Source organism: Phoca vitulina, unplaced genomic scaffold (genome assembly GCF_004348235.1).
Source record: "Phoca vitulina isolate PV1807 unplaced genomic scaffold, GSC_HSeal_1.0 scaffold205, whole genome shotgun sequence".
Taxonomy (NCBI): Eukaryota; Metazoa; Chordata; class Mammalia; order Carnivora; family Phocidae; genus Phoca; species Phoca vitulina.
Window position 1 is genome coordinate 1 of NW_022589904.1, and position 26,215 is coordinate 26,215.

Genomic DNA, 26,215 nt, shown 5'->3' on the forward strand with positions numbered 1-26,215 from the left:
CCCACCCCCCACTCCAGCAACCCTCAGTTTGTTTCCTGAGATTAAGAATTCCTCATATCAGTGAGGTCATATGATACATGTCTTTCTCTGATTTATATGTCCTTTTTATTAAGAATAACCCAGGGGAGCCTGGGTGACTCAGTTGATTAAGCGTCCAACTCTTAATTTCAGCTTAGGCCTTGATCTCAGGGTTGTGAATTCAGCGTGGAGCCTACTTAAAAAAAAAAAAGAATAACCCAAATGTTGTACTTTTATTTATTTATTCATTTATAAAAGATTTATTTATTTATTTGAGAGAGAGAGCGCAAGAGAGCGAGCATGAGCAGGAGGAGCAGAGGGAGAGGGAGAGAGAATCCCAAGCGGACTCAGCACTGAGTGCAGAGCCCAACGCAGAGCTGGATCCCACGACCCTGAGATTATGACCTGAGCTGAAACAAGGAGTCGGATGCTCTACCGACCATGCCACCCAGGCGCCCCCCAAATATTGTACTTTAGATGGGAAGCATGTTAGAATTAATTTTTCAGTGTATTTGGTCGGATGGAAAGTATAATTGATAATTTGGACTATAATTCTTGTATTCAGTACTAGCAAGTTTTTTCTTCCTTAGTATATTATCTAGAAACTTATTTTAGCTATTTACCTGACTTTTTGCAAAATAGTTGTGTACTCTTCTATGAGATCACACAAAGTATTTATCGTTGGATAAAATTTAGCAATTTGATTTCTAAAATCACCTCTGAAAAGCATTAGTTAAGCTCATCCACCTGCAGGTGGCGATATGTTTTGCTCTACTAGTACATTCAAACCAGCAAAAATGGTTCATGTACTTAGATTTAATTTTTTTCCCTTTTGATATAATAATTTCAACATTTGTGGCTTCTCATCTTTAGGTTCCTGGGATGTTTCAGGGGAAAGGGAATTTTGGATTTACATTTTGAAATATCTGAAAAGTTTTTGAGGCCTTTTAACATGTTAGCTCTGTTTTGTTCTTCCAGATTAGTAGTTTGCTTCTCCGTTCAGTGGACTGCACCAGCGTCCCCGACTGGTTTTTGAACTGCTGCAGGAGCCTCTGTTGTACTGATGTCTCGCAGTCAACTCTCTTATTCCTGTGTCAGGGGACACTCACCATGTTGGACTGGCAGAATGGGAGTATGGGCCTGAGTGGGGAGGCCCTGCTCTTGAATATTGTGCATGTCTTGTTCACCTTGAGTTCACAGTGAGTTTTCATGCTACTGTCTCTCACTCTGTTTTGCTTGTCAGACATTTCAAAAATGGCAACTGAACTAGTATACTTAGTAATTCCGTGAAAAGTGCTCAGGATAATCCTGAATTAAAAGGAAGATAACAGGAGCGCCTGGGTGGCTCAGTCAGTTAAGCGTCTGCCTTCGGCACAGGTCATGATCTCAGGGTACTGGGATGGAGTCCCACATTGGGCTCCTTGCTTAGCGGGGAGCCTGCTTCTCCCTCGGCCTGCCGCTCCCCTGCTTGTGCATGCACTCTCTCCCTCTGTCAAATAAATAAATAAAATCTTAAAAAAAGAAAAAGGGAAGATAACATATAGGCAATGAAATGGGTGTGAAAATAGACCAAGAGAAGATGAAATGATGAGTGGAGGGAGTTACAGATATTATTGGTGCAGGTTAACCTGTACTGAACATTTTTAATGTTAATGTTAACATTTAGTCTCTAATGCTGCATTTTAGTTTATAAACAATGTCAACATAGGTAATTCAGTATGAGCCTCACATGTCTGATAGATAGGATAGGAAATCTAATGTGTTGAGTAGGTAAAGTGAAGTTAGAAAAGTAAATGCTAAAACTTAAGAGTATATTGCTAATAAGCACCTGAGCCAGAATTGTAACCAGCTCTTTAGACTTCATTGGATTGTGTTTTGTGGTTTATTTTGGTGTTTTTTTCATAATGCCTGAAAGTGATTGTGTGCTTAAAATGTCAAACCATAGATACAACTTGATAGTAATGAATATGTAGGTAAGGGAAGAAAAGTACTGTGTTCTAAAATAATTTTTACATGTTTTTCAGCTTATGTATATGTGAAAATTGTGCATATTTTAAAGGAATGTAAAAATTATTATTTCTTTAGAGAAGGATTGGCGGGGAGGGGCAAAGGGAGAGGGAGAGAGAGAGTCTTAAGCAGGCTTCACGCCCAGTGCAGAGCCCGATGTGGAGCTTGATCTCATGATCCTGAGATATGACCTGAGCCAAAATCAAGAGTCGGTCACTTAACCAACCGAGCCACCCAGGCACCCCTCTCAGTATGTTTTGTTTTTTTTTTTTTCCAAAGATTTTATTTATTTATTTGACAGAAACACAGGGAGAGAAGGAATACAAGCAGGGAGAGTGGGAGAGGGAGAAGCAGGCTTCCTGCCGAGCAGGGAGCCCGATGCGGGGCTTGATCCCCGGACCCTGGATTCATGACTTGAGCCGGAGGCAGACGCTTAACGACTGAGCCACCCAGGTGCTCCCCCTCTCAGTATGTTTTAAAACACCTGTGAAACCACTATCAAAATCAAAATAATAAACATTTCCATCACTCCCAAAAGTTTTCTTGTGTCCCTTTTTGGATTATTTCTATAAGATGAAAAGATTCATTTATAAATTTGAGATCTGTTTTGGCCTTGTTTGTAATTTTTTGTCATTGTAAATTTAATAATTATTGAATTTTCTGATCATTCTTTGTCTTTTATATTTTTAAAATCTAGATGATTATAAAATGAAATTTCTGTTACTAGTCAGTTTATAATAACATGGTTCATTTCTCTTCAGGATCAAGGAATCAACTCTGGAATTGTTTCTGTCTAGAATTTTGGCGTCCTGGACTAATTCAGCCATACATGTCCTTGAATCAAGTTCCCCAAGCCTAAAGGACAGTCTGAATGGAAATTCAAGTGTAGTTGGGAGACTTTTAGAATATGTCTATACCCACTGGGAACATCCACTGGATGCTTTGAGACACCAAACCAAAATTATATTCAGAAATATTCTCCAAATGCACCAGCTCACTAAAGAAAAGTCAGACTCCGAAACGTCAGGTTTGGCTGCAGATCGTTTCATCTGTGATCTGACTGAAAGTCTTCTGCAATTGGAATGGCATGTGAAAGGGAAATATGCATGCCTTGGTTGTTTAGTAGATTACATAGGAATTGGACATATTTTGGCACTAGCCAAAACTATTCCATCACAAATCTTAGAGGTGATGGGAGACCAGTCCTTGGTACCTTATGCAAGTGACCTCTTGGAAACCATGTTCAGAAATCACAAGAGTCATTTGAAGTCCCAGGCTGTCGACAGTACTTGGATTGATGAGTGGCATGAGACTTGGGTTTCTCCTCTCCTTTTTATACTGTGTGAAGGAAATCTGGATCAGAAATCTTACGTGATTGATTATTACTTGCCAAAATTATTGAACTGCAGCCCTGAAAGCTTAAGCTACATGGTAAAGATTCTTCAAACTTCTGCTGATGCTAAAATTGGTAAGAAAAGGAATCGTTCTTTTAGTAATTTCTGGTTAAGGTGTTTAAGGGTAGGTAGCTAGGCAGATGTGGACCATATTCAAATTTAAATATTATCACTTCTGTAAATAGTAAAAGAGGGTATTGACGATAGAGATTTCAGATTGAGACTAATGTTCCTCTCCAGAGTGGAGTGGAGTTTTTTTTGGCTGAAGTCATTTCTACAGGCTAAGGATTGATTCCAGTTATTATAAGGTTCCCTTTCTTACTCGTTTTAATTCATTTTACCAAGTTCTTATTTGTTAGGTTGTTAGACTGGAATGAAAGTTTGAGTGTTTTATATAAGTTCTTATTCTAGTGATTGAGACAGTAATTAAACATTGTTTTCGGCAAGGATCAAGACAGGTAAACTGGCAGCAGCAAGTTTTTGTCTCTAGGGAAGAGACAAAAAAATGTAGATGTGTGACCTCAAGAAACAACTGTCTGTAGTCATTTAGAATAGGGGGTAAACATTTCACTGAAACTCAGTAACCCTGAAGGAATCACTGCATTAAAGCATAGTTCAGTAATTAATATATAAATGATGACCATGACTTCTCATGTGAATCTTAAAATTACTGTATTCTGCTTAACAAAGCAGAAATATGGTACTCTACATCATAGTTTAAGAATATTTACAACAAGGGATGCCTGGATGGGTCATCTGGCTAAGCATTCAACTCTTTTTTTTTTTTTTTTAAATTTTACGTATTTATTTGAGAGTGCTAGAGAGAAAGAGAGAGAGAGAACAAGTAGGGGGAGGGGTAGAGGGAGAGGGAGAAGCAGGCTCTCTGCTGAGCAGGGAGCCCAATGTGGGGCTCGATCCCAGGACGCTGGGATCATGACCTGAGCTGAAGGCAGATGCTTAACCGACTGAGCCACCCAGGTGCCCCAGCATCCAACTCTTGATTTCAGCTCAGTCATGATCTCAGGGTCGTGAGATCAAGCCCTGCATTGGGCACTGTGCTGAGCATGGAGCCTGCTTAAGATTCTATTTGTCTCCCTCTGCCCCTCCCCCAACCTACCCCCCCCCCCCCGGGGTGCATAGGCACTCTCTCTAAAAAAAAAAGAGTATTTACAACTAAAAATAATTGAAAACTTTCAAAAAGTAACCATGAGATAGCTGGAAAAATCTGATTCCTATACACAAAAATAAGCCATTATTTGTAGTTGGGGTTTTTTTTCATTATTTGTAGTTTTTAACAACAATTGTTCTTGCCTTTTTGAGAAGCCATCTAAAGTTCAAGATTCATGAATCTGTTCTGAAGTAAGGCAGTCTCTCTTTTTTTTTTATCAGTGTTCCCTTTGAGCCAGGGTTCCTTATCCTGTTAGTAGTGACTGATGTCCCAGCCTCCAAAAGCGTCAGGCTCCTTGTAGTCCTCCTTTTATCTTTTTTACTAGGGAGAAACAGTAACTCCAAAATATGTAGAGAGGTTTAGTGTTTGTTTTTAGAGAAATAATGATATTTAGCCACTAAAGTGTTTTCCCTAATTTTGGCTGAAAGTCATTTTAGTTATTCTTACTGTTTTAAATATTTCTCCACCTGATTTTTTTCCCCCGAATCACTTCCTGGTTCATTTCAAGTGTCAAGGAAAAGGTAAAAACAGCAAAAAATAATGATTTCTTTAAGTTAACATAAGGGGATTATGCTTACTTGAAATGATTGACACAAGAACTGTCAAATCCTTTTCAATAATGATTATTTTATCCTAGGGACTTTAATTCATGTTAGAATTTAAACTGTGATTTTTATTTCTTGAAATACAATGTTAATTGCAAAATGAAAATTGTGACAGTTGTTGCATAGCACGGTAGTTATCTGTGTTATTTTGTGCTTTTGAGACAAGAACAATCTTTTCCATCCTTAGGGTCTCACAATAGTAGAGGGGCTCTGGGAGCTTTGATGGCATGTCTGCGAACAGCTAGAGCTCATGGACATCTTCAGTCTGCAACTGATGCCTGGAGGAACCTTGTGTCCAGTGCAAGAATAAAACAAGGCTTAATTCATCAGCACTGCCAAGTAAGTAAACAAAATATCTGGGAATTTCATACATACAGTAGATCCCTGATTTATTTATCCAGTTAGCAGTCCAATATAGAGGCCCCTGTGTTGAGCCCAGCACTGTTTTAAGGGATCCGTAAGGAGGATGAATTGAAAGTGAAAAGTGTAGGGGCGCCTGGGTGGCTCAGGTCATGATCCCAGGGTCCTGGGATTGAGCCCTGCGTTGGGAGGGGGTGGGGCGGGTCCTGCTTAGTGGGGAGCCTGCATCTCCCTCTGTCTGCCACTCCCCCTGCTTGTGCTTTCTCTCTCATTCTCTCTCCCTCTCAAATAAATAAATAAAATCTTAAAAAAAAAAAAAAGAAGTGAAAAGTGTAGACTTTTCGGGCTATTTAAATTTTAGTTGAAGGGAGAAAAAACCTGTATAAAACAACTGGAAATTCTTAGAAGACAATACAGATATTAAGTGCCCTTTATGCATAAGGACTTGGGGGGCTCAGAACAGAGTAGGTAGTGTTGATTAGAAACACGTTAAATGTGATTAAAGGAGAGGAAGCATTGGAGCAGCATATAAAATGGGAGAACACTAGAACTGATAAATGGGTTCAGTAAAGTCACAGGGTAGAAAATCAATGTACAGAAATCTGTTGCATTCATATACACTAATAATGAAGCAGCAGAAAGTGAAATTAAGAAAGCAATCCTATTTACAGTTGCATCAAAACCAATAAAATATCTAGGAATAAATTTAACCAAGGAGGTGAAAGACCTGTACTCTGAAAGCTATAAAACATTGATGAAAGGAATTCAAGACAAATGCAAAGAAACAGAAAGACATTTCATGCTCATGGGTTGGAAGAACAAATATTGTTAAAATGTCTATACTACCCAAAGCAATCTACACATTTAATGCAGTCCCTATCAAAATACCAATGGCTTTTCTCATAGAACTAGAACAAACAATCCTAAAATTTGTATGGGGCCCACAAAAGACTTCAAATAGCCAAAGCAATCTTTTTTTTTTTTTTTTTAAGATTTTATTTATTTGAGAGAGAAAGCAAGAGACAGAACACACAAGCATGAGCAGGGGGTGGGGGGACGGTGCAGAGGGAGAAGCAGACTCAAGCCCGATGTGGGGCTTGATCCCAGGACTCTGGGATCATGACCTGAGCCAAAGGCAGATCCTTAACCAACTGAGCCAGCCAGGTGCCCCTAGCCAAAGCCATCTTGAAAAAGAAAAATAAAACTGGAGGTATCACAATTTTACATTTCAAGTTATATTACAGAGTGGTAGTAATTAAAATAGTATGGTGCTGGCATGAAAATAGACACAGAGATCAGTGGAATAGAACAGAAAACCCAGAAATAAACCCACAATTATATGGTCAATTAATTTTTGACAAAGGAGAGATGAATATACAATAGGAAAAAGACAGTGTCTTCAACAATGGTGCTGGGAAAACTGGACAGCCACATGCAAAAGAATGAAACTGGACCACTTTCTTTCACCATACACAAAAATAAACTCAAAATGGATTAAAGACCTAAATGTGAGACCTAAAACCATAAAAATCCTTGAAGAGAGCACAGGCAGTAATCTCTCTGACATTGGCCATAGCAAAATTTTTCTAGATATGTCTCTTGAGGCAAGAGAAGCAAAAGCAAAAATAAACTATTGGGACTTCATCAAAATAAAAAGCTTCTGCACAGCAAAGGAAACAATCATGAAAACTAAAAGGCAACCTACTGAATGGGAGAAGATATTTGCAAATGACATAATTCAATAAAGGGTTAGTATCCAAAATAAATAAAGAACTGATACAACTTAATACCCAAAGAACAAATAATCCAATTAAAAAATGGGCAGAAGATATGAACAGACATTTCTCTAAGGAACACATCTAGATGGCCAACGGACACATGAAAAGATGCTCAGCATCACTCATCATCAGGGAAATGTAAATCAAAACTACAATGAGATAACACCTCATACCTGTCAGAATGGCTAAAATCAAAACCATAAGAAGCAACAATTGTTGGTAAGGAGGTGGAGAAAAAGGAGCCCTTGTGAGCTATTAGTGGGAATGCAAACTACTGCAGCCACTGTGGAAAACAGTATGGAGGTTCCTCAAAAAATTAAAAATAGAACTACCCTATGATCCAGTAATTACACTACTGGGTTTTTACCCAAAAAATCTAAAACACTAATTCAAAGGGATACATGCAACATTATTTACAATAGCTAAACTATGGAAGCAGCTGTAGTTTCCATGGACAGATGAATGGATAAAGAGGACACACACACACACACACACACACACACACACACACACAGGAATATTACTCAGCCATCAAAAAGAATGAAATCTTGCCATTTGCAACAACATGGATAGAGCTAGATAGTATAATGCTAAGCAAAATAAGTCAATCAGAGAAAGACAAATACTATGTGCTCTCACTCATATGTGGAATTTAAGAAACAAGCAAAGGAAAGAAAAAAAAGACAACTATAGAGAACAAAAAGATGGTTACCAGAGGGGAGTTGGTTGGGGGGATGGAGGAAATAGGGGATAGGAATTAAAGAGTACACTTATTATGATGAAGAAAAAATACATAAAATGATTTTAAAAAAAAACACAAAACAAATAGCAAAATGGGAGAATACAAAACAAGATCTGGAGGATGATTTAGGATGTTGTTTGGCAGGAGTAGAGTGTTTGGTCTATTTTATGGAGGCCTCCAATGCTAGGCTGAAGACTTCAGATTTCATTCAATTGGTAAGCGGGAACTAGAGCCATTCTGCCTCCAGCAAGGACGTAGAATTAATGGCAACAGAGATGAATTTCCAGTGTGAGAGCAAAAAGAAACCAGGAGCCTGGTTAGATGTGCATGACAGTAATCTAAGCGTGACTGATGAGGGGGGCGCCTGGGTGGCTCAGTCGTTAAGCGTCTGCCTTCGGCTCAGGTCATGATCCCAGGGTGCTGGGATCGAGCCCTCCATCGGGCTCCCTGCTCCGCGGGAAGCCTGCTTCTCCCTCTCCCACTCCCCTGCTTGTGTTCCCTCTCTCGCTGTCTCTCTGTGTCAAATAAATAAAATAAAATCTTAAAAAAAAAAAAAAGAGTGAGTGATGAGGTCCTGGGATGAAGTAGAGAAAAAAGAATGAAGTTGAGCATTACCATGGAATAAGTATCTTTAAGATTGTTGGCTTACAAATACCCAGTTTACACATTTAATAAAATAATTTTATATGAGTTGTAACCCTAGGATCTTTGGGATGAGGGAACCTTACTGAAGTATACATGGGTAAACTGGGGTTTACTATTTTTTTTTTCCCCTTTGGTAGCTTATGTAAATAAACATGTCAAGTAGTTTACGATTTGCTTATTTCATTGAAAAATTAACATTTTATTGCTTGATGTGTTTTAGGTACGGATAGATACATTAGGCTTGCTTTGTGAAAGTAATCGAAGCACAGAAATCGTTTCCACGGAAGAAATGCAGTGGATTCAATTCTTTATCACATACAATCTTAACAGTCAGTCCCCAGGAGTGCGACAGCAGATTTGTTCTCTTCTTAAAAAGGTAGAATTTCTCATCAGAAAGTATGGGAAAGTGGTGAACTCTGCTCTGCAAATCATTTTTGAAAAGAGCTCTGATTTTGGGAGTGTGTGGGAATAATAGTCAGGGGTTTGGACTGCCATATCCCTTCATGGCCCGTCTGAACCATTCTGTGATTCCATAGAGTTTACGTTTGAGATTCAAGTCCAGGGTGTAAAGCCCTTCCATTTTGGTGTAAAATAAATCAAACTTGAGCTCCTTTTTTTTGAAAAGAAAAAAATGTAGTGTTGGATCTTTCAGGGTGAAAGGTATTTTGAGAAAACTTTGGTGAGAGGAAGAAAGATGCCCTTGTAGTTTCATCATTTAAGGGCCTCATGAAATGGTCATTGTTGACTGATTCAACTAGACTTAATCACATGCTTCATTTATGGGATGAAGAATTGGGAGAGTTATAGAAGTGAGTATATCTTTAGTTTCATGCTAACCTAAAGGAAATAGAACTACGATTTAATGACTGTGTATTCTGGTTTGCAGTAGTATTTGTTTTTGGTTTTAAAAATATGTGTTAATTTTCTGTCAGAAACACTGTAAATATTAAGAGTTTAGAAACCAGTACTTTCTTTGCTTGAAGTTTTAGTCTAAAGAATTTAGAAAATTTGTCCTTTTCCTTTTTTTAGACTGACATTTAAGATTAATGTGGCTTACATATGCTTCATTTTTCTTTTTCTCAAAAGTTGTTTTGTAGGATACAGGAAAGTTCTCAGGTGCTTTATAAACTGGAGCAAAGTAGATCCAAACATGAGTCAGAGAATGAGTTAACCAAACAGCACCCTTCTGTTTCTTTACAGCAATATAAGGTAGGTGATCCATTTCTAGACATATGGGTATTTAAGAAACATAGAACAATTATGAATAAACATTAAAGGGAAATAAATGGAAGTCTCATGGTGAATGGTGTTGTTTCTGTGTTTCTTTCCTTCAAGCTAGTTTTACATACTCCTTCTGGTGCTTTAATACTTCTCTTGAGGTACCCTGAGTCGTGGAACCAGTGCTGGACTTGAGGCCTGTTACAGAATAACAGTAATGGGTTAACCTCAATCCTTTACAGCTTAATGTGGGCCACATGAATTTAGTAGTTTAACAAAAAGGTAATTGCTGGCCCAGAAGTCCTCCATCCCTCCCCAGGGTAGAAGATTGCTGTATGTGGTCCTGCTTCCCCTTTAGACTAACATGACTTACAGTGGCTTGATATTGGTGCCTCCTGGTCTGTGGTCCAGCTGTAGAGGTTCCTGTCCATCCCATTTTGGAGGGAGCGTGAAGAGTAGGGCTAGGTTTCAGGGCACTGTGTTAATGGGATGGATGATGGAACCCCAGATATAGCAGCTCCAGTCTGGGCCAGAGCTTAGCTTGACAACCTTACATGTCTGTCCATCAGAACAGAATGAGTTTTTCACTGGTTTCTCACTCCAAATACAGCCTCTCAGAAGCAGAAATCTTACTGTCTTCTAAGACCCAGATAGAGGACAGAGCTCATCTATTGTATTTCATGTGGGGAAACAATTGTAATAAATTAATGATATATTGGAGCCATGATACACTCGCTACCTACTCTAAGCATTAGTATGGATGGCCCTTAGTTTTCAATTTTATACTTGAAAGGTAAAAAATCATCTAAAGAAGAATATTCCTATACCAAGGATGAAGTCAGCTTCATCTTTGTAAAAATTAAAACAGTGAAGATTGGAAAGTGACAACCTAAACTTGAAGGACATGGGTTTAGTACCATTTCTGCCACTGATTAGTTGGCTTACTTGATGAGTCTGTTTGACTGTAAGTGGGATGAGTAACCTCTCTGAAAAAGCTGGTTTTGAGGATTAAATGAGAAAGCTGTTTGTAAATTCTAAATCACCCTAAAAAGCCTCACTGGGAGTCATTAAAAGTGACTAGAGTGTATTCTGAGCACTTGCTTTGTGTGTGGACAAATTAATTATTTGTTAGCCTTTCTTAGATCATTGCTAGACATTCTAAGAAAACAGCTCTTTTGCTGCTTTTTTTAAGGGGTAAAATGACATTTGTGAAAACTGAGTTAAGTACTTAAAACACAAAACCTATGTTGTGGATTGACATTCTGAATTTTCACGTATGCATGGTTTCTTAGTTTGACCTTGTGAATATATGTGTTTTTGAAAACGAGCCCTTTAGAGTCTTAACCTGAGTCAATCTCATGGTTCTGATATTTCCTCCCAACTATAGTCATCTGTGGCTTTTGGAGATTGTGACTTTGGCACTAAATTACTTATCATCTTTATAATAGTGGGTATCATGCATGGTGTGTGGTAGGCTTGGTGCCAATCAATAGACTAAGTCCTGGGGGAGAAGAGGAGGCTGTTAGTTGGAAAAGATGTCTTCTAGTCTAGTGAAGGAGATTATTTCATGCCTAAAAAACTGATATTATTAGCTTGAGTACTTCTAAATTTACAAAATGCTTTGTACCCTCATTCTCATTTAAATCTTTAATAACAAAGCTGTGAGATAGGCATTATTATCCTCACTTAACAAATGTGAAAACTAGGGCGCCTGGCTGGCTCAGTCGGTGGAGTGTGCAACTCTTGATCTCAGGGTTGTGAATTCAAGCCCCACACTGGGCATAGAGCTTACTTAAAAAGAAAATGAGAAACTAAAGCTTGGAAAAGTTGAGTAACATGCCCAAGGTCCCTCAGCTAAGTGCTAGTCAGACCCCTATGTACATCTGCTCTCGCTTCTAAAATCTGAATAGTTTTTTCCCCGAGTCTCTGCTTAATTGAAAGCTTGGAGGTAAGAAAGTACAGGGAGAATTTGGGGAACGGTGAATTCACTGTTGTAATGAATGAACGACACCTGAGATGCTTGGAGCAACAAAAGAGATGTAACAGGAAATGAGTTCGAAAGTCAAGTTGGGGCTGCGTATTGGATGTTTTTTGTTGTTTACTCTAATAATCAAAACAGAGCTTGACTAACGTGTGTGTATGTACAAATAAATAAAGTTTCTTTGTTTCCCTAGGAATACAAGTAAAGTATTTTTATTTTTATCTATGAGGATGCTGCTGTGCAGGTTCAGGAATTTCATATTGTAGTTATACAGCTAACAAGTGACAAAGCTGGAAGTACAAATCAATTTCATATCTGTAGTTGAGTTCCCTCAACTAACAATTGTTGTAGTTTCAATGAAACAATGAAATTGTTTCATTTCCTGTGCTTGGCAATGTAGCAGAATAGAATTAAGTATTGGGGGCGCCTGGGTGGCTCAGTTGGTTAAGCGACTGCCTTCGGCTCAGGTCATGATCCTGGAGTCCCTGGATCGAGTCCCGCATCGGGCTCCCTGCTCGGCAGGGAGCCTGCTTCTCCCTCTGACCCTCCCCCCTCTCATGTGCTCTGCCTCTCTCATTCTCTCTGTCTCAAATAAATAAATAAAATATTAAAAAAAAAAAAAAAAATTAAGTATTGTATGGGTATTTGCAATTTGAAATCTATCACTTTTAATAATTTTAATGTCACATTTCGATAGCTTTACCTATATAACACAGCAAAAAACCTTAAAGGCAAATAGAGAAGATGCCTGAATAATCTAAAGAGATTTTGAGTGCTAGGCTAAAGTATTTGGAAGCCTCACTAGGAGCTGTTAAAAGTGACAAAAGCATATATCGAGCCCATTCTGTATGTTCAGGACAATATGCTTAGGACTAGGGATATAAATGTATAAACTGTGATCCATGCCTCCACTATGGTTACAGTGTGGTTGAAGGAAAGAACTATTTCTAAAAATATAAATGGTACTACAGTTAGGATAAGATCATTCCCATAGGATGAACTTGTTGCCCTTTAACATGAATACTGTACTAATTTATAATAAAAATGAGTTTAGGATATTCTCAATAACTACCCTATTCCCTTGAAACCCAATAGATTTAATAAACTAACAAACTCTTACTTAGGTCTTATAAGGGCCTATAGGATAAATCCCCAAGATTGTATGTCACTGACCAAAGAAATGAATGCTGAGATCTTTTCTGGTATCAGTTGGGACTAAAACTGCTTATGTGCTGCTCAGTTACAAATATACATTGTTAGGGCATAGTGGTATATGTGAGATGCTTGAGAATCACAGCTTTTCCTTATAAGTTTTCTGGTTTTCTGTTCCGTTGTATCCAGAAACAGTAATAATAATTATTAACTAGAGAAATAAGACTTTATCTTGGATAAACTATTTCCCATTCTTTTTTTAAATTGCATTTTACTAAAAGTTTGCATTTTTTTTTATTATTTATATAAACAGATGGTAGAGGAGCAAGAGTATCAAAGGGGAATATAGAAGACAATGGAATAGTTGGATCTTTTTATGAATTGTGTCATTATAGCCACATTTATCAAGTATTGTACTTACCATATTTATCAAGTAGTCTGTATTGGATTTTTTTTGGTTATTTAAAAACTTAAAAAAAATATACATGCCTTTGATGCCTGAACATCTCTGGTGAAGAAAACCAATATTAATATACCTTTAGCACAGATCTTGCTTTTACCAAAAATGGGTGCTGGGTATTGGATTTTCTTCTGTGGACGACAATAGGAATTGTACTTCTTGTTGACCCTACAAAGGTCGGGTTCACTGAAGTCATGATATAGCTTATGGTCAAGGGTACCAATCTGAATTGTCAAGCAAAGTAAATAACTAATATTGTTTTTAAAAATCTTTTCCCTGTTAATTAAAAAAGAACCCCACTCTTAAAGGTGTTACTTTGAAAATAATCTATTATGAGTTAAAGATTATACTTGTAAATTTTTTTTTTTTTTTTTTTTTTTAGAATTTCATGTCATCCATTTGCAACCGTCTTTTTGAAGCACTGTTTCCTGGGTCTTCCTACCCAACTAGATTTTCAGCTTTAACCATTTTAGGCTCAATAGCTGAAGTTTTTCCTGTCCCAGAAGGTAAGCTTTCAATAATGTTTGGGGTAAGTAAGAATACATATTTTTTCAACATTTTGTTTTACTTTAAGTTTTAGTTTTGTTGTCTTTTGTTTAGGTTCTTACGGGAGATTTTATTCTCAATATGTAATTCTTACTTGGACATAATTAAATTTGTTAGTAAAAGATGTAAGGCTGAGAAGTTGTTTTCAGTGATCATTATTTCCCAACCCAAAACTCCAGTTTTCATGAATTATGCTTATTATGAGAAGAGTTGCTTCTCTCAACCCCCAATTCATGTGTTGCTGTTTGAAGATAGTGTACAATCTGTTCTTTAAGTTTCAAAAATTAAAAAAATAATAGTTTATGTATAGCATTCCTCAATGAGTCTTTGTGGTTAAAATGTGGTTTCCGTTATATGCTGTCAGTTTCATAAGTCTCAGTCTGGTTTCAGAAAGACAACATGAGGATGTCATTTCCAGGCATTCTGGTTTAGTGATACCCTTTATTTCTCCTGTGGGTTACTCAAGAGGATGAACAGTTAGCTTCCTTCTGAGTCTGTTTTTCCCTTTTTGACAACAAATAGTTCTTTTTATCTCTGTACTTGCGTGTGTACATTTTGATGTGCATTTCTTGTTTGTGCTCAGTCTTCCTGACTGTGGTCAAATAGAAAAATATCCTGCTGTTGGAGGGGATGGCCAGAGGACCAGGGAGCTTTACACTATAGCTGCCTTATTATTATTATTATTATTATTATTATTATTTTTAGTTTAAATTTGTAGGCAAAGTGTAAATTTTTGGCAGGGAGGAGGACAGTTTTTGCTGCTAATACAGCCTTGCTTCATTTGAAGAACACCATTTTTTTTTCAAGTTTTTATTTTGAAAAGATTCAAACCAACAACAGCAAAGTTTCAAGAATAGTTCATGAACAGCCATGTACCCTCTACCTTAATTCATCAGTTGTTAATATTTTGCTATATTTGGTTTATCTCCATTTCATTAATTTTCTAACCATGACACAATGATCAAATTCAGGATATTTAATGTTGACATGATGCTGTTATCTAATATATAATCCATAACAAAATTTGCCAGTTGTCCCAATAAGTGGCCTTTTTTACTGTGATCTGGGAACCAATCCAAGATTACACAGTGCATTTCGTTGTTATGCCTCTTTAGCCTCCTTTAATCTGGAAAATTTTTTATTTCATGACATTAACATTTTGCAAGAATGTGTCTTCAGTTGGGTTTGCCTTATTGTTTCCTCATGATTGATTCAGGTTGGGCATTTTGGGCAGGAATATAGCAGAGGTAATGTGGTGTTCTTCTCTGGGCATCGTATCAGGAGGTACATGAGTTTGGGTTGTCCTGTTAGTCATGATGATAAATTTGATCACCCGATTAAGATAATAAGTGTGGTAGGCCAAAAAGCAACCTACAAAGGATATCATCAAATCCTTAGAACCCGTGAATGTGAACCTTATGTAGAAAGGAGGTTTTTGTAGATATGATTCAATTAAGGATCTTAAAATGAGATAATCCTGGATTATCGGGTGGGCCTAAATGCCACCACAGCTGTTGTTGTTAGAGGAACAGAGGGAGATGTGACACACAGAACAGGAGGAGTCACCGTGACAGTGGATGTGGAGATTGGAGTGATATGGCTTCAAGCCATAGAATGCTGGCAGCCTCCAGAAGTGGAATAAGGCAAGGGATGAGTTTTCCCTTAGAGCCTCTAGAGTGTGCATGGCCCCACCAGCACCTTCATATCGGACTGATTGGACGTTAGTCAAAATGGCTTCCAGTATGGTGAAAAAGTAGATTTCTGTGGTTTTAAGCCCCCAGGTTTATGGTGATTTGTTATAGCATGCACAGAAGATGAATACAGTGGTATCCATCAGTTAAGGGAATTTCAATGGTACTGTAACTGAATTTAGAAAATAAGGTTTTACCTGAGAGTGATTGATTATCCATTTGACAAAAATTTTTCTGTATGTTTAATATAGTTATGGTTGCACCTAGGTGTATGGGAAATAACACTAGCCTGAATTGCACTGGTAATTTTTTAATTGAGAGAGTAGTTTAATATATCTAAGTGTATTTTAAAAAGTAAATAACCTGAGTCATCTTCCTAATGAATGAGTCGCATATAATTGGGCAGTGACTAATATCACAGTAATTATGTTAATTAAACAACTGGGAGGTAATGCAAATGGAGCAAGCCATCATTTACCCATTAACTTTATTTATTTATTTATTATTAATTTTTAGAGAGGGAGAGGGGGTAGGAAGGGGTAGAAGGAGAGAGAGAGAGAGAAAGAGAGAGAGAATCTTAAGCAGGCTCCATGCCCAGAGCAGAGCCTGATGCAGGACTGGATCTCATGACCCTGAGATCATGACCTGAGCTGAAATCAAGAGTTGGACACTTAACCAACTGAGCCACCCAGGCACCCCTTTAGCCATGAACTTTAAAGGAGGCTAAAGAGGCATGACCATGAATTACAGGATGGAAAACATAAATTCATTCTTTACCTTTTATCTCAAGAACTAGAATATGGGTTTTTATGTTATTTTTTGAAGGACTCTGGTTTGGGATTAGTCAAAATGGTTTCTGCCTTTCCTCAAGTATATCCTAATTCAAGAAGAATAAGCCACATGTACCTTTTTCACTTAGAATAAATGTCACAGTATTCATGGTGAAAAATTGGATTCCACAATTTTATTAAAAGGGTTTGCCCAGCAAATGTTTATTTAATGCTTATTATATGTCAAGCAGCTAAGGATATGCAGTGTACAAAACAAAATGCTTCCTATTTTTGAGCTTAGATATTTTAGTGAAGGGAGACAGACAATAAATTAACAAGTAATACATAGAATATCAGATGGAGATAAGTATTATGAAAAAAATATTTCAGGAAGGAAAGTGGGGGGAATATAGAGTGTCTAGGAGGATGGGGAGCTGTTTCATACAGTGGTGTCAGAGAGGATTTCAGATTTGAGCAGAGCTCCTAAACAAGCAGTGGGTCAAAGAAGAAATCACAAAGGAAATTAGAAAATACTTTGAGAGGAATGAAAACAAGAGCATAACTTACCAGAACTTATGGGATGAAGCAAAAGCAGTGCTCAAAGGGAGCTTTAGAGCTGTAAATCCCTAATTAAAAAAGAGAAAAGATCTCAAATCAGTAAGTTACTTTACACCTCAAAGAATGAGAAAAAGAAGAGCAAACCTAACCCAAATCTAGCAGAAGGAAGGAAATAAAGATTAGAACAGAGATAAACGAAATGGGGAATAGGAAAACATTATAGAGAAATCAACGAAAACAAAAGTTGGTTTTTCTAAAAGGTCAACAAAATTTTAGCTATACTAAGAATAAAACAAAAGAAGGTGCAAATAACTAAGATCAGAAATACAAGCAGGGACATTTCTACTGACCTTACAGAAATAAAAAGGATTGTATTTTCAATGAATTAGGTAACTTAAATGAAATGGACAGATTCCTAGAAACATACAAATTACTGACTTAACAAATAGAAAATTTGTTATCTGTAGCAAATAAGAGGTGGGGGTCAGTAATCAAAAGCCTCTCAGCAAAGGAAAGTCCAGAGGGAGTGGCTTCACTGGTGAATTCTACTGAACGTTTAAAGAATTAATATTAACAAAGTCTTCTAAAAAATTGGACAGGAGGGAACATTTCCAAACTCATTCTGTGAAGCCAGCATCACCCTGGTACCAAAGCCAGACAAAGCTACCACAAGAAAAGAAAACTATAGGCCAGTATCCCTTATGAACATAAATGCAAAAATTCTCAACACAATACAAGCAAACCAAATCCAAAACCATATTAAAAGTATTATACCCATGACCAAGTGGAATTTATCCCAGGAATGCAAGGGTGTTCAATGTAAGAAAAAAATAGTCAATGTAATACACCACATTAAAATGAAGGGAAAAAAACCCATGATAATCTCAATTGATGCAGAAAAGCTATTGACAAAATTCAGCATCCTGATATGATAAATAAACACTCAAGAAACTAGGAATAGAAGGGAGCTTCCTCAATAGGATAAGGGACATTCATGAAGAACGCACACCTGACACCAAACTCAATGGTAAAAGACTGAAAGTCTTTCCTCTGTGATCAGGAACAAGACACAGAAGCTCACTTTGACCACTCCTGATCACCATTGTATACTGAAAACTTTAGCCGGAGCAGTAAGGCAAGAAAAAGGAATTAGAAGCATCTGAGTTGGAAAAGAAGTAAATTTAAGCAGAGGTGTGAATGAAGTGACAAAAACTCCATTTACTTGCTCTAGGAATTTCACAGGTTGCACTAACTTGTGAGTTAAGATTAAATAAATGCATATCGTGTTGAACATCATTCTTCAAATTAGCATAGGCATGTTTTCAGGTGTTATCAGAGTGGTTAATTTGTTAAATGTTGTTAAATGTTCTTCACATTCTGCTGTGAAACCCATTATTGCCATAATTGTTTAGTCTTAATCTCGGAGTTAAATGGATTTGGTGACTACCATCATTCTTTTGTGATAGTTTTTCTGTTCATTTCTTCATTGGCTGAAATTCATCTTCATTTTGAGAAGAGTTTTTGGGGAAATAGAGTTCTTAATTTCTCACACATTCAAAAATGCTGATATTGGGGCGCCTGGGTGGCTCAGTCGTTAAGCGTCTGCCTTCGGCTCAGGTCACGATCCCAGCGTCCTGGGATCGAGCCCTGCATCAGGCACCCTGCTCCGCGGAAGGCCTGCTTCTCCCTCTACCACTCCCCCGGCTTGTGTTCCCTCTCTCTCTGTGTCTCTGTCAAATAAATAAATTAAAAAAAAAAAAACTTAAAAAAAAAAAAAATGCTGCTATTGACATTGTACTTGATGGAGTAGGATTTTTTAAAGATTTATTTATTTACTATTCGAGAGAGACAGAGAGGGCATGGGGGGCAAAGGGGCAGAGGGAGAGAGAGAATCCTCAAGCAGCCTCCCCCCTGAGCGTGGATCCCAACGCAGGGCTGGGTCTCACGACATTGAGATCATGACCTGAGCCAAATCAAGAGTTGGATGCTTAACCGACTGAGCCGCCCAGGTGCCCCTAGAGTAGGATTTTGATGTATAATTTTTCACCATACCTTTCCCTGAGGATGTTGCTCCACTGTCTTCTAGCACTACATGTTGCTAAGGCAAAGAGTAAAGCCAGCTTAATGTTTTCCCATTTTGGAGATGAATTGAGCTTTGTGCCTGAATAGCCAGAAGAATCCTCCTTTATCTTTGATGTCCAGTAATTCTATTAGGATATATCATCATATCGATTATTCTGTGTCGGTTTAACTAAGACATGGTAGGACTTTGGATTCTAGGTTAAGGCATTTTACAAAGATATTTTAAAAGACATATTCCTAAATTTATTTCATTTTATTTGAAAGCTAACTTAGGAATCTTTTATATACAATATAACCTTTTGAAAGAGAATGAAGTGATTTTAAACAAAATTTTAAGAAGTACTTTTTATTTGGGGATCTTTAATATTTTATCATTTTAGGAAATAAGGAAAAATTATTCTGTTTTGCTAATGTGGGTAAACTGTGAAGTGTGAATCTTTGCACCAATTTTCTATAAATTTGGTCAGATAACTTCAACATGTTGATTTCCCTTTTCTTTTATTAATTATTTTAAGTAGGCTCCACACCCAATGTGGGTCTTGAACTCACGAGTCTGAGATCAAGAGTCACATGCTCTATCAACTGAGCCAGCCAGGTGCCCCGTCTTGTATTCACTTTTAAATCTTTTTCTATTTTTAGGTCAAGTCCAAACAGTGTATCAGCTGAGTCATGATATTGATGTAGGTCGTTTCCAAACACTAATGGAATGTTTTACCAGCACTTTTGAAGAACTGAAGATTTTAGCATTTGATCTTCTAACGAAGTTACCAAAAACAGTTGTACAGTTTCAGGTATTTGGACTTTTTCTTTGTAAATGCGAATGTATGTATATGCCTGAAAACTTTCTATTTTAGCAGCAAATAAAGCAGGATTGTGCAGGCTTTTTGCATCTGCCTTCTTACATCTTCTGACTGTTTCAGTTATCATTAATACTTCTACTCTTGCAGGGTGGTAGGTTGGAGGAGGTAGGGATGGATGGTGTGGAAGGAGGAAATATAAGAGAAAAAAAACTCCAAATCCATGAGCTTTGCTTCTTTTATTGTTTTGATAAAAAGGAAGGTGTGAGAAGCAGTAGGTTTTATTGCTCACAAGAGTATTGGTAGATTTCAGTTAACTGCGGTCTCCCCAGTTCCCGTGGACATGTTAATATTCTGTCAAAACACATCACTTACAGTAACTTGCGTTTTTTGAAATAACATCCTTGCTAAGTTGACTGGGAAGCCGAGTGTAAGTGAGGCAGAGAACGTGTTTCTGATCTTCCAACAAGCAATAGCTAAACTGAGACTGAAACTCAGAGTACTTGAGGTTAACAGCAGTTTTCTCCCCCGGCCTTCTACCCCATCCCCAGCCCCCACTCTCTTCCTGACGGCGGGCACTGCCAACCACGGGGTGGGAAGCAAAGGTGGGCTCGGGAGTGTGGACACAGCATGGGGGTGGGTCTGCAGGGGACCCACTAGCCGAAGTGCTTGGCTCTGCCCTTGAGGTATGTTCTGGGGCTGTGAGGTCACCAGCAGCTGTGGGTTTACTGTTCCAGAGCTTTGCTGTGGCTTTCTGTTAGAGCTGTATAGAGGCCGAAGGCACCTACAGGGGCTGCCGCTGAGCCATGGTCTATTCTTTCTCTGGCTGTTAGGCTCTGTTTAGGGCAGGATAGCTTGTAGATGCAGTGGGATTCCTTTCTTTTTTTTTTTTTTTTTAAAGATTTTATTTATTTATTTGACAGAGGCAGGCACAGTGAGAGAGGGAACACAAGCAGGGGGAGTGGGAGAGGGAGAAGCAGGCTTCCCCGTGGAGCAGGGAGCCCGATGTGGGGCTCGATCCCAGGACCCTGAGATCATGACCTGAGCTGAAGGAAGCCGCTTAACGACTGAGCCACCCAGGCGCCCCTCCTTTTTTTTTTTAAGATTTTATTTATTTATTTATTAGAGAAAGAGCATGAGAGCAGCGGGGGAGGGGTAGAGGGAGAGGGAGAAGCAGGTTCCCCACTGAGCGGGAAGCCCAATGCCGGGCTTGATCCCAGGACCCCAGGATCATGACCGGAGCCAAAGGCAGACACTTAACCCACTGAGCCACCCAGGCACCCCACAGTGGGATTCTGTAGGAGCACATGTCAGAGAGCACAAGGTGTCTGTTTCCATGGCTTCCAGATGGCATTGCAGGATCTTTTCTAACTTGGGTCCATATTAGGAGTTGTTCTCCAGTGCCCATTTATCTTTGTGGTCTTTCACATGCCTTGGTAAGCAAAAGCTTCTTTTGGTGCTTAGGCTTCTAACTTTTGTAAAATACAGAGTTTTTAAAGGAGATGCTTTCTCTTCCTTTCTTCTCTCCCACCTTCCCATCCTCCTTGCCCCTTACCATTCATCACACTGAAGCCTTGTATCATATATATAACTGTGACTCATTCCTGGCAAATATTTTGAGAATATCTCGGGGCGGGGGTATATTATAGCACCTATATGAAAGACTTGGTCCTTTGAGATAACTTTAAAACGTTTTTGAATCTTAACTAATATAAGGACCTGTGTATATATATATTTTTTATTTTATTTTTAAAGATTTTATTTATTCATTTGAGACACAGAGATATATATAGAGAGAGAGCATGAGCAGGGGAAGAGGCAGAGGGAGAGGGAGACGCAGGCTCCCCACTGAGCCAGGAGTCTGATGTGGGGCTCAATCCCAGGACCCTGGGATCATGACCTGAGCTCAAGGCAGACGCTTACCCATCTGAGCCACCCAGGTGCCCCTGTGTATATATATTTTTGATGACATATCTTTGTAGTATATGACTTTATTACTCACATTGTCTGTTGCCCTTTTTTCTTGTGGAGCTACATATCCAAGGTCTTTATATTATATTTTTACTGACCTCAGATGATCGAAGAAAGATATTTATTTATTTATTTATTTATTTTTAAGATTTTATTTATTTATTTGAGAGAGAGCAAGCGAGTGAGAGAGCACAAGCAGGGGGAGCAGCAGAGGGAGAGCGAGAAGGAGACTCCCCACTGAGCAGGGAGCCCAACGTGGGGCTTGATCCCAGGACCCTGGGATCATAACCTGAGCTGAAGGCAGATGCTTAACTGACTGAGCCACCCAGGTGCCCCAGAACAAAGCTATTTTAGACTCCAAAGGCTATTTATTGTGTTTCTTACTAATTGTCAGTTAAGCAGTTCAGGGACTTAACTGTCAGTTACCAAAAAAATGGCTTAGATGCTTAATTGGTTCTTTCTAATATTGATTTCGATTTGAGCTTTTGGCCACTGTCTTTTTTAGGTCACAGAAAATTAAACATATCAAATGGCAAAGAATTTAAACTGAAAGAAATTGGTATTTGAATCAGTATTTTTTTTTAAAGGTTTTATTTATTTATTTGACAGAGAGATAGCGAGAGCAGGAACACAAGCAGGGGGAGTGGGAGAGGGAGAAGCAGGCTTTCCACTGAGCAGGGAGCCCAACATGGGGCTCGATCCCAGGACCCTGGGATCATGACCTGAGCCGAAGGCAGATGCTTAATGACTGAGCCACCCACGTGCCCCTTGAATCAGTATGTTTGATATCTATTGGAAATTAATAGATTTAAATATTGGTGTACCTATAGCCAAATTAAAAATTAAGCTTATGGGGCGCCTGGGTGGCTCAGTCATTAAGTGTCTGCCTTCAGCTCAGGTCATGATCCCAGGGTCCTGGGATTGAATTCAGCATCGGCTCCCTGCTCAGTGGGGAACCTGCTTCTCCCTCTGCCTTTGCCTGCCCCTCCCCCTACTTGTGCTGGCGCTCTCTCTGTCAAATAAATAAATAAAATCTTTTTTAAAAATTTAAAAAAATTAAGCTTATAATGATTTTCCCCTTGTATTTGATAATTATGGAGTAATCCTAGTAGAATTAATACTATTGAGCAGTGAAACCCTGAGACCCAGTGTATTGAACATGTAATTTGCCAACCATGGAGTTGGGACGAAGACCCATGTCTCTTGACCTCAGCCCAGGGCCTTTCCATACTTGTTGCAGTGAACTGTCCTTTGTTCTGTCTTCTTTAGGACATGCATGTGAGTGGATGTTGCTATGACATACAGGTGTGGGAGCTCTGATGCAGAATTTCTGAGGCTGATATGATCACTTTATTTTCTGCACATATACATGGATCTTTACCAGGAATAGCCTGGTGGATTTGTACTTTTGTGTGAATTTGTATTTTTTTCCATTGAATTCGCTGAATGGAGAGGGGGATGGGGGAAGTGCAGTAGTATGCTGCCCAGGTAAAAGAGACTTCAATGTACAAAAAAACTCTGGTCCATGTGGACATAAGAAAGATGGTCTGGCCATAGTCATAGCAGAATTTCTACAGGAAAAAGCATACTTCTGCTGGAGAAAGAGGTACTGAAAAAAAAAAACTTTATCAATGTCGAATTTCCCAATTGACATTATTTCCAAGATCCTCATCACTAGAGCTGAGTAATAATGATAATCAGTAATTACTATAATAAAGTCTAACCTGTATTCTGGGAAAAAGGGAATTGAAGTAATGTTTATATCAAGTTTCAGTTATGTGTCAGGCTCTGTTTTTAAATTCCTTCAAATTAGGGGCACCTGGGTGGCTCAGTCGTTAAGCGGCTTCCTTCAGCTCAGGTCATGATCCCAGGGTCCTGGGATCGAGCCCCGCATCGGGCTCCCTGCTCAGCGGGAAGCCTGTTTCTCCCTCTCCCACTCCCGCTGCTTGTGTTCCCTCTCTTGCTCTGTCTCTCTCTGTCAAATAAATAAATAAGATCTTTAAAAAAATAAATAAATAAATAAATTCCTTCAAATTAAAGAAATGTTTCAGTGACAGTTACTGAGTCTGTGCTTTATTCTAGGATTCAGAGAAACTGCAAGCCTTATTCCAAGCAGCACTGGAGCTCAGCTCAAGCACTAAACCATACGACTGTGTGACAGCTTCCTACCTGTTGAACTTCTTAATCTGGCAGGATGCCCTGCCCTCATCTCTGTCTGCCTCCTTACAAACTCAGCAAGCTTCATGTGGAGATGGAGATAAGTCTGCTATTGTGGTGGAGAGGAACACATTAATGGGTTTGTATTGGATAAATGACCTTTTGCTGTTGCTTATCCAAACCAGTGTCTTACTCTCTCGCTATTCATTTAGTTAGCATAGCTAGTGGTTAAACATTTATTTTGTGTTTTTTAAATTTTTTTAAAGATTTTTATTTATTTGAGAGTGAGCGAGAGAGATTGAGAGTACAAGCAGGGGGAGTGGCAGAGGGAGAGGGAGAAGCAGGCTACCTGCTGAGCAGGGAGCCCGACTTGGGGCTCAATCTCAGGACCCTGGGATCCTGACCTGAGCCAAAGGCAGACGCTTAACCAACTGAGCTACCCAGGCGCCCCTATTTTGTGTTTTTTTTTTTAATTGAAGAGTTTACTAGCATAGAAGAATACTGTGAATTTCTCTGTGAATTGCAAGTAAATAGTTTACTCAGCTATAACACTGTTTCTAAACAGAGGGTTCATGTTAAATAAGTAGATTATACAAATGTACATTAATAAAGCTCTTATTTAAATAGGACGTCTTGGGACACTTGGGTGGCTCAGTTGGTTAAATGTTTGCCTTCAGCTCGGGTCATGATTCCAGGGTCCTGGGATCGAGTCCCGCATCGGCTCCTTGCTCAGCAGGGAGCCTTCTTCTCCCTCTGTTTGCTGCTCCCCCTTGTTTGTGCTCTCTCTCTACTTCTCTCTCTCTCTGACAAATAAATAAATAAAATCTTAAAAAAAAAAAATAGGACGTCTTTCTCTACCAAAAATGTACTTTTGGGGGGGGCAGAAATTTTACTATGACTATAGCTAGATCATCTTTGCTATTTCTATAAAGAGCAGAGTTCCTTTGTCTATCAGATTTATGTTTTAACTGACTGTCACACCCCTGCCTTTTACTCTTCCCATATAGCCAGTTCTAAAACCTAGTTGGTTGGTTTAGGTCTAGTAATTTCCAGCAAGTATTTCTTGGGGATTCATGTGCTTAATTTTGTGCTGGTAAATATTCACTTTGGAGTTGTATTATAAATAAGGACAGATAAGGATTTTTATTTAAAAAAAAAAAGAGAGAGAGGTCAGATGTAGGAAGAGTGTTAAAAACTGTTCTCTCCAAGATGGTAAAAAATGCCCCGAGAAAGAGAACTAATAATGGGAGAAAATTAGGAGGCCATGGGTAGTTCTGGTAGAAATGGGGATAAGGAGGGGACAAGTGCCATGGAAGATGGCACTTGTCCACTCTAGTTGCTTCAGGGCTGGGCTCAAAAGGAGACCCTGATACGTGACAGGAAGAGGTTTGCATTTGGGGTAAACTGTTCATGTACAGGCTTTCAAATTCAAGTCATTTAAAAACTCCATGAGATATTTCAAGCATACAAAAATAATTTAAATATAGATATAGGATTTAAATAGTAATAGTATAAAAATGTCACAAATTTTATTCCCAAGCTAGGTTATAACACCCAACTTAAGAAGTATAATAACACCCATACCTTTAAAGCTTCTCTTCTATCCTAGCTCCCTCCCCCTGCCATATAATTACTCTCATATGGTTTATGTCAGTCTTTCATCTTATTTTTACCAAGATTTTACCACCCATGTATATATCATTAAACAATATATTACTTTCTTTTACATGATTTTGAATTTTATATAAATAGTACCATATGTATTCTACGAATTTACTGCATTTTATTAATACCTTCTCCTGTTGAGGGACTTCTTTTTTCTAAATAAATAATGCTGATGTGAACATTCTTGTATATATCTCTTCTAATGGACGTGTCCAAGAGTTTTGGTAAACAAAAAAGTAGGATAGCCTAGTCATAAAGTATGTGCATCTTCAACTTAACTAGATGATGCCAAATTATAAATTTTGAGAGTTGTGGTGTATTACATCATCACTATAACTTGCTATTGTCAGATTTTAAAGGTTTACAGAATATGAAGTGGCTATCTTGTGGTTTCATCTTGCATTTTTCTTGTTGTTAATGTAATCGAGCATCTTTTTACATGTTTATAAG

At 38.4% G+C, this 26,215-nt stretch overlaps 1 protein-coding gene across 1 annotated transcript in view; it reads left to right on the forward strand.

Annotated features, from left to right (window-relative positions):
- Nucleotides 1-996: 996 nt before the first annotated feature.
- LOC116629036 (thyroid adenoma-associated protein homolog) overlaps nt 997-26,215 on the forward strand; it is a gene marked incomplete at both ends in the record, with an annotated part of 69,248 nt that continues 44,029 nt past the window's right edge. The window contains 8 exons of the mRNA XM_032399323.1: nt 997-1,217; nt 2,787-3,493; nt 5,380-5,531; nt 8,938-9,093; nt 9,804-9,926; nt 13,911-14,034; nt 19,815-19,966; nt 24,026-24,239. Of these exons, the coding sequence (XP_032255214.1) occupies nt 997-1,217; nt 2,787-3,493; nt 5,380-5,531; nt 8,938-9,093; nt 9,804-9,926; nt 13,911-14,034; nt 19,815-19,966; nt 24,026-24,239 (1,849 nt within the window). The remainder of the gene's footprint in view (nt 1,218-2,786; nt 3,494-5,379; nt 5,532-8,937; nt 9,094-9,803; nt 9,927-13,910; nt 14,035-19,814; nt 19,967-24,025; nt 24,240-26,215) is intronic.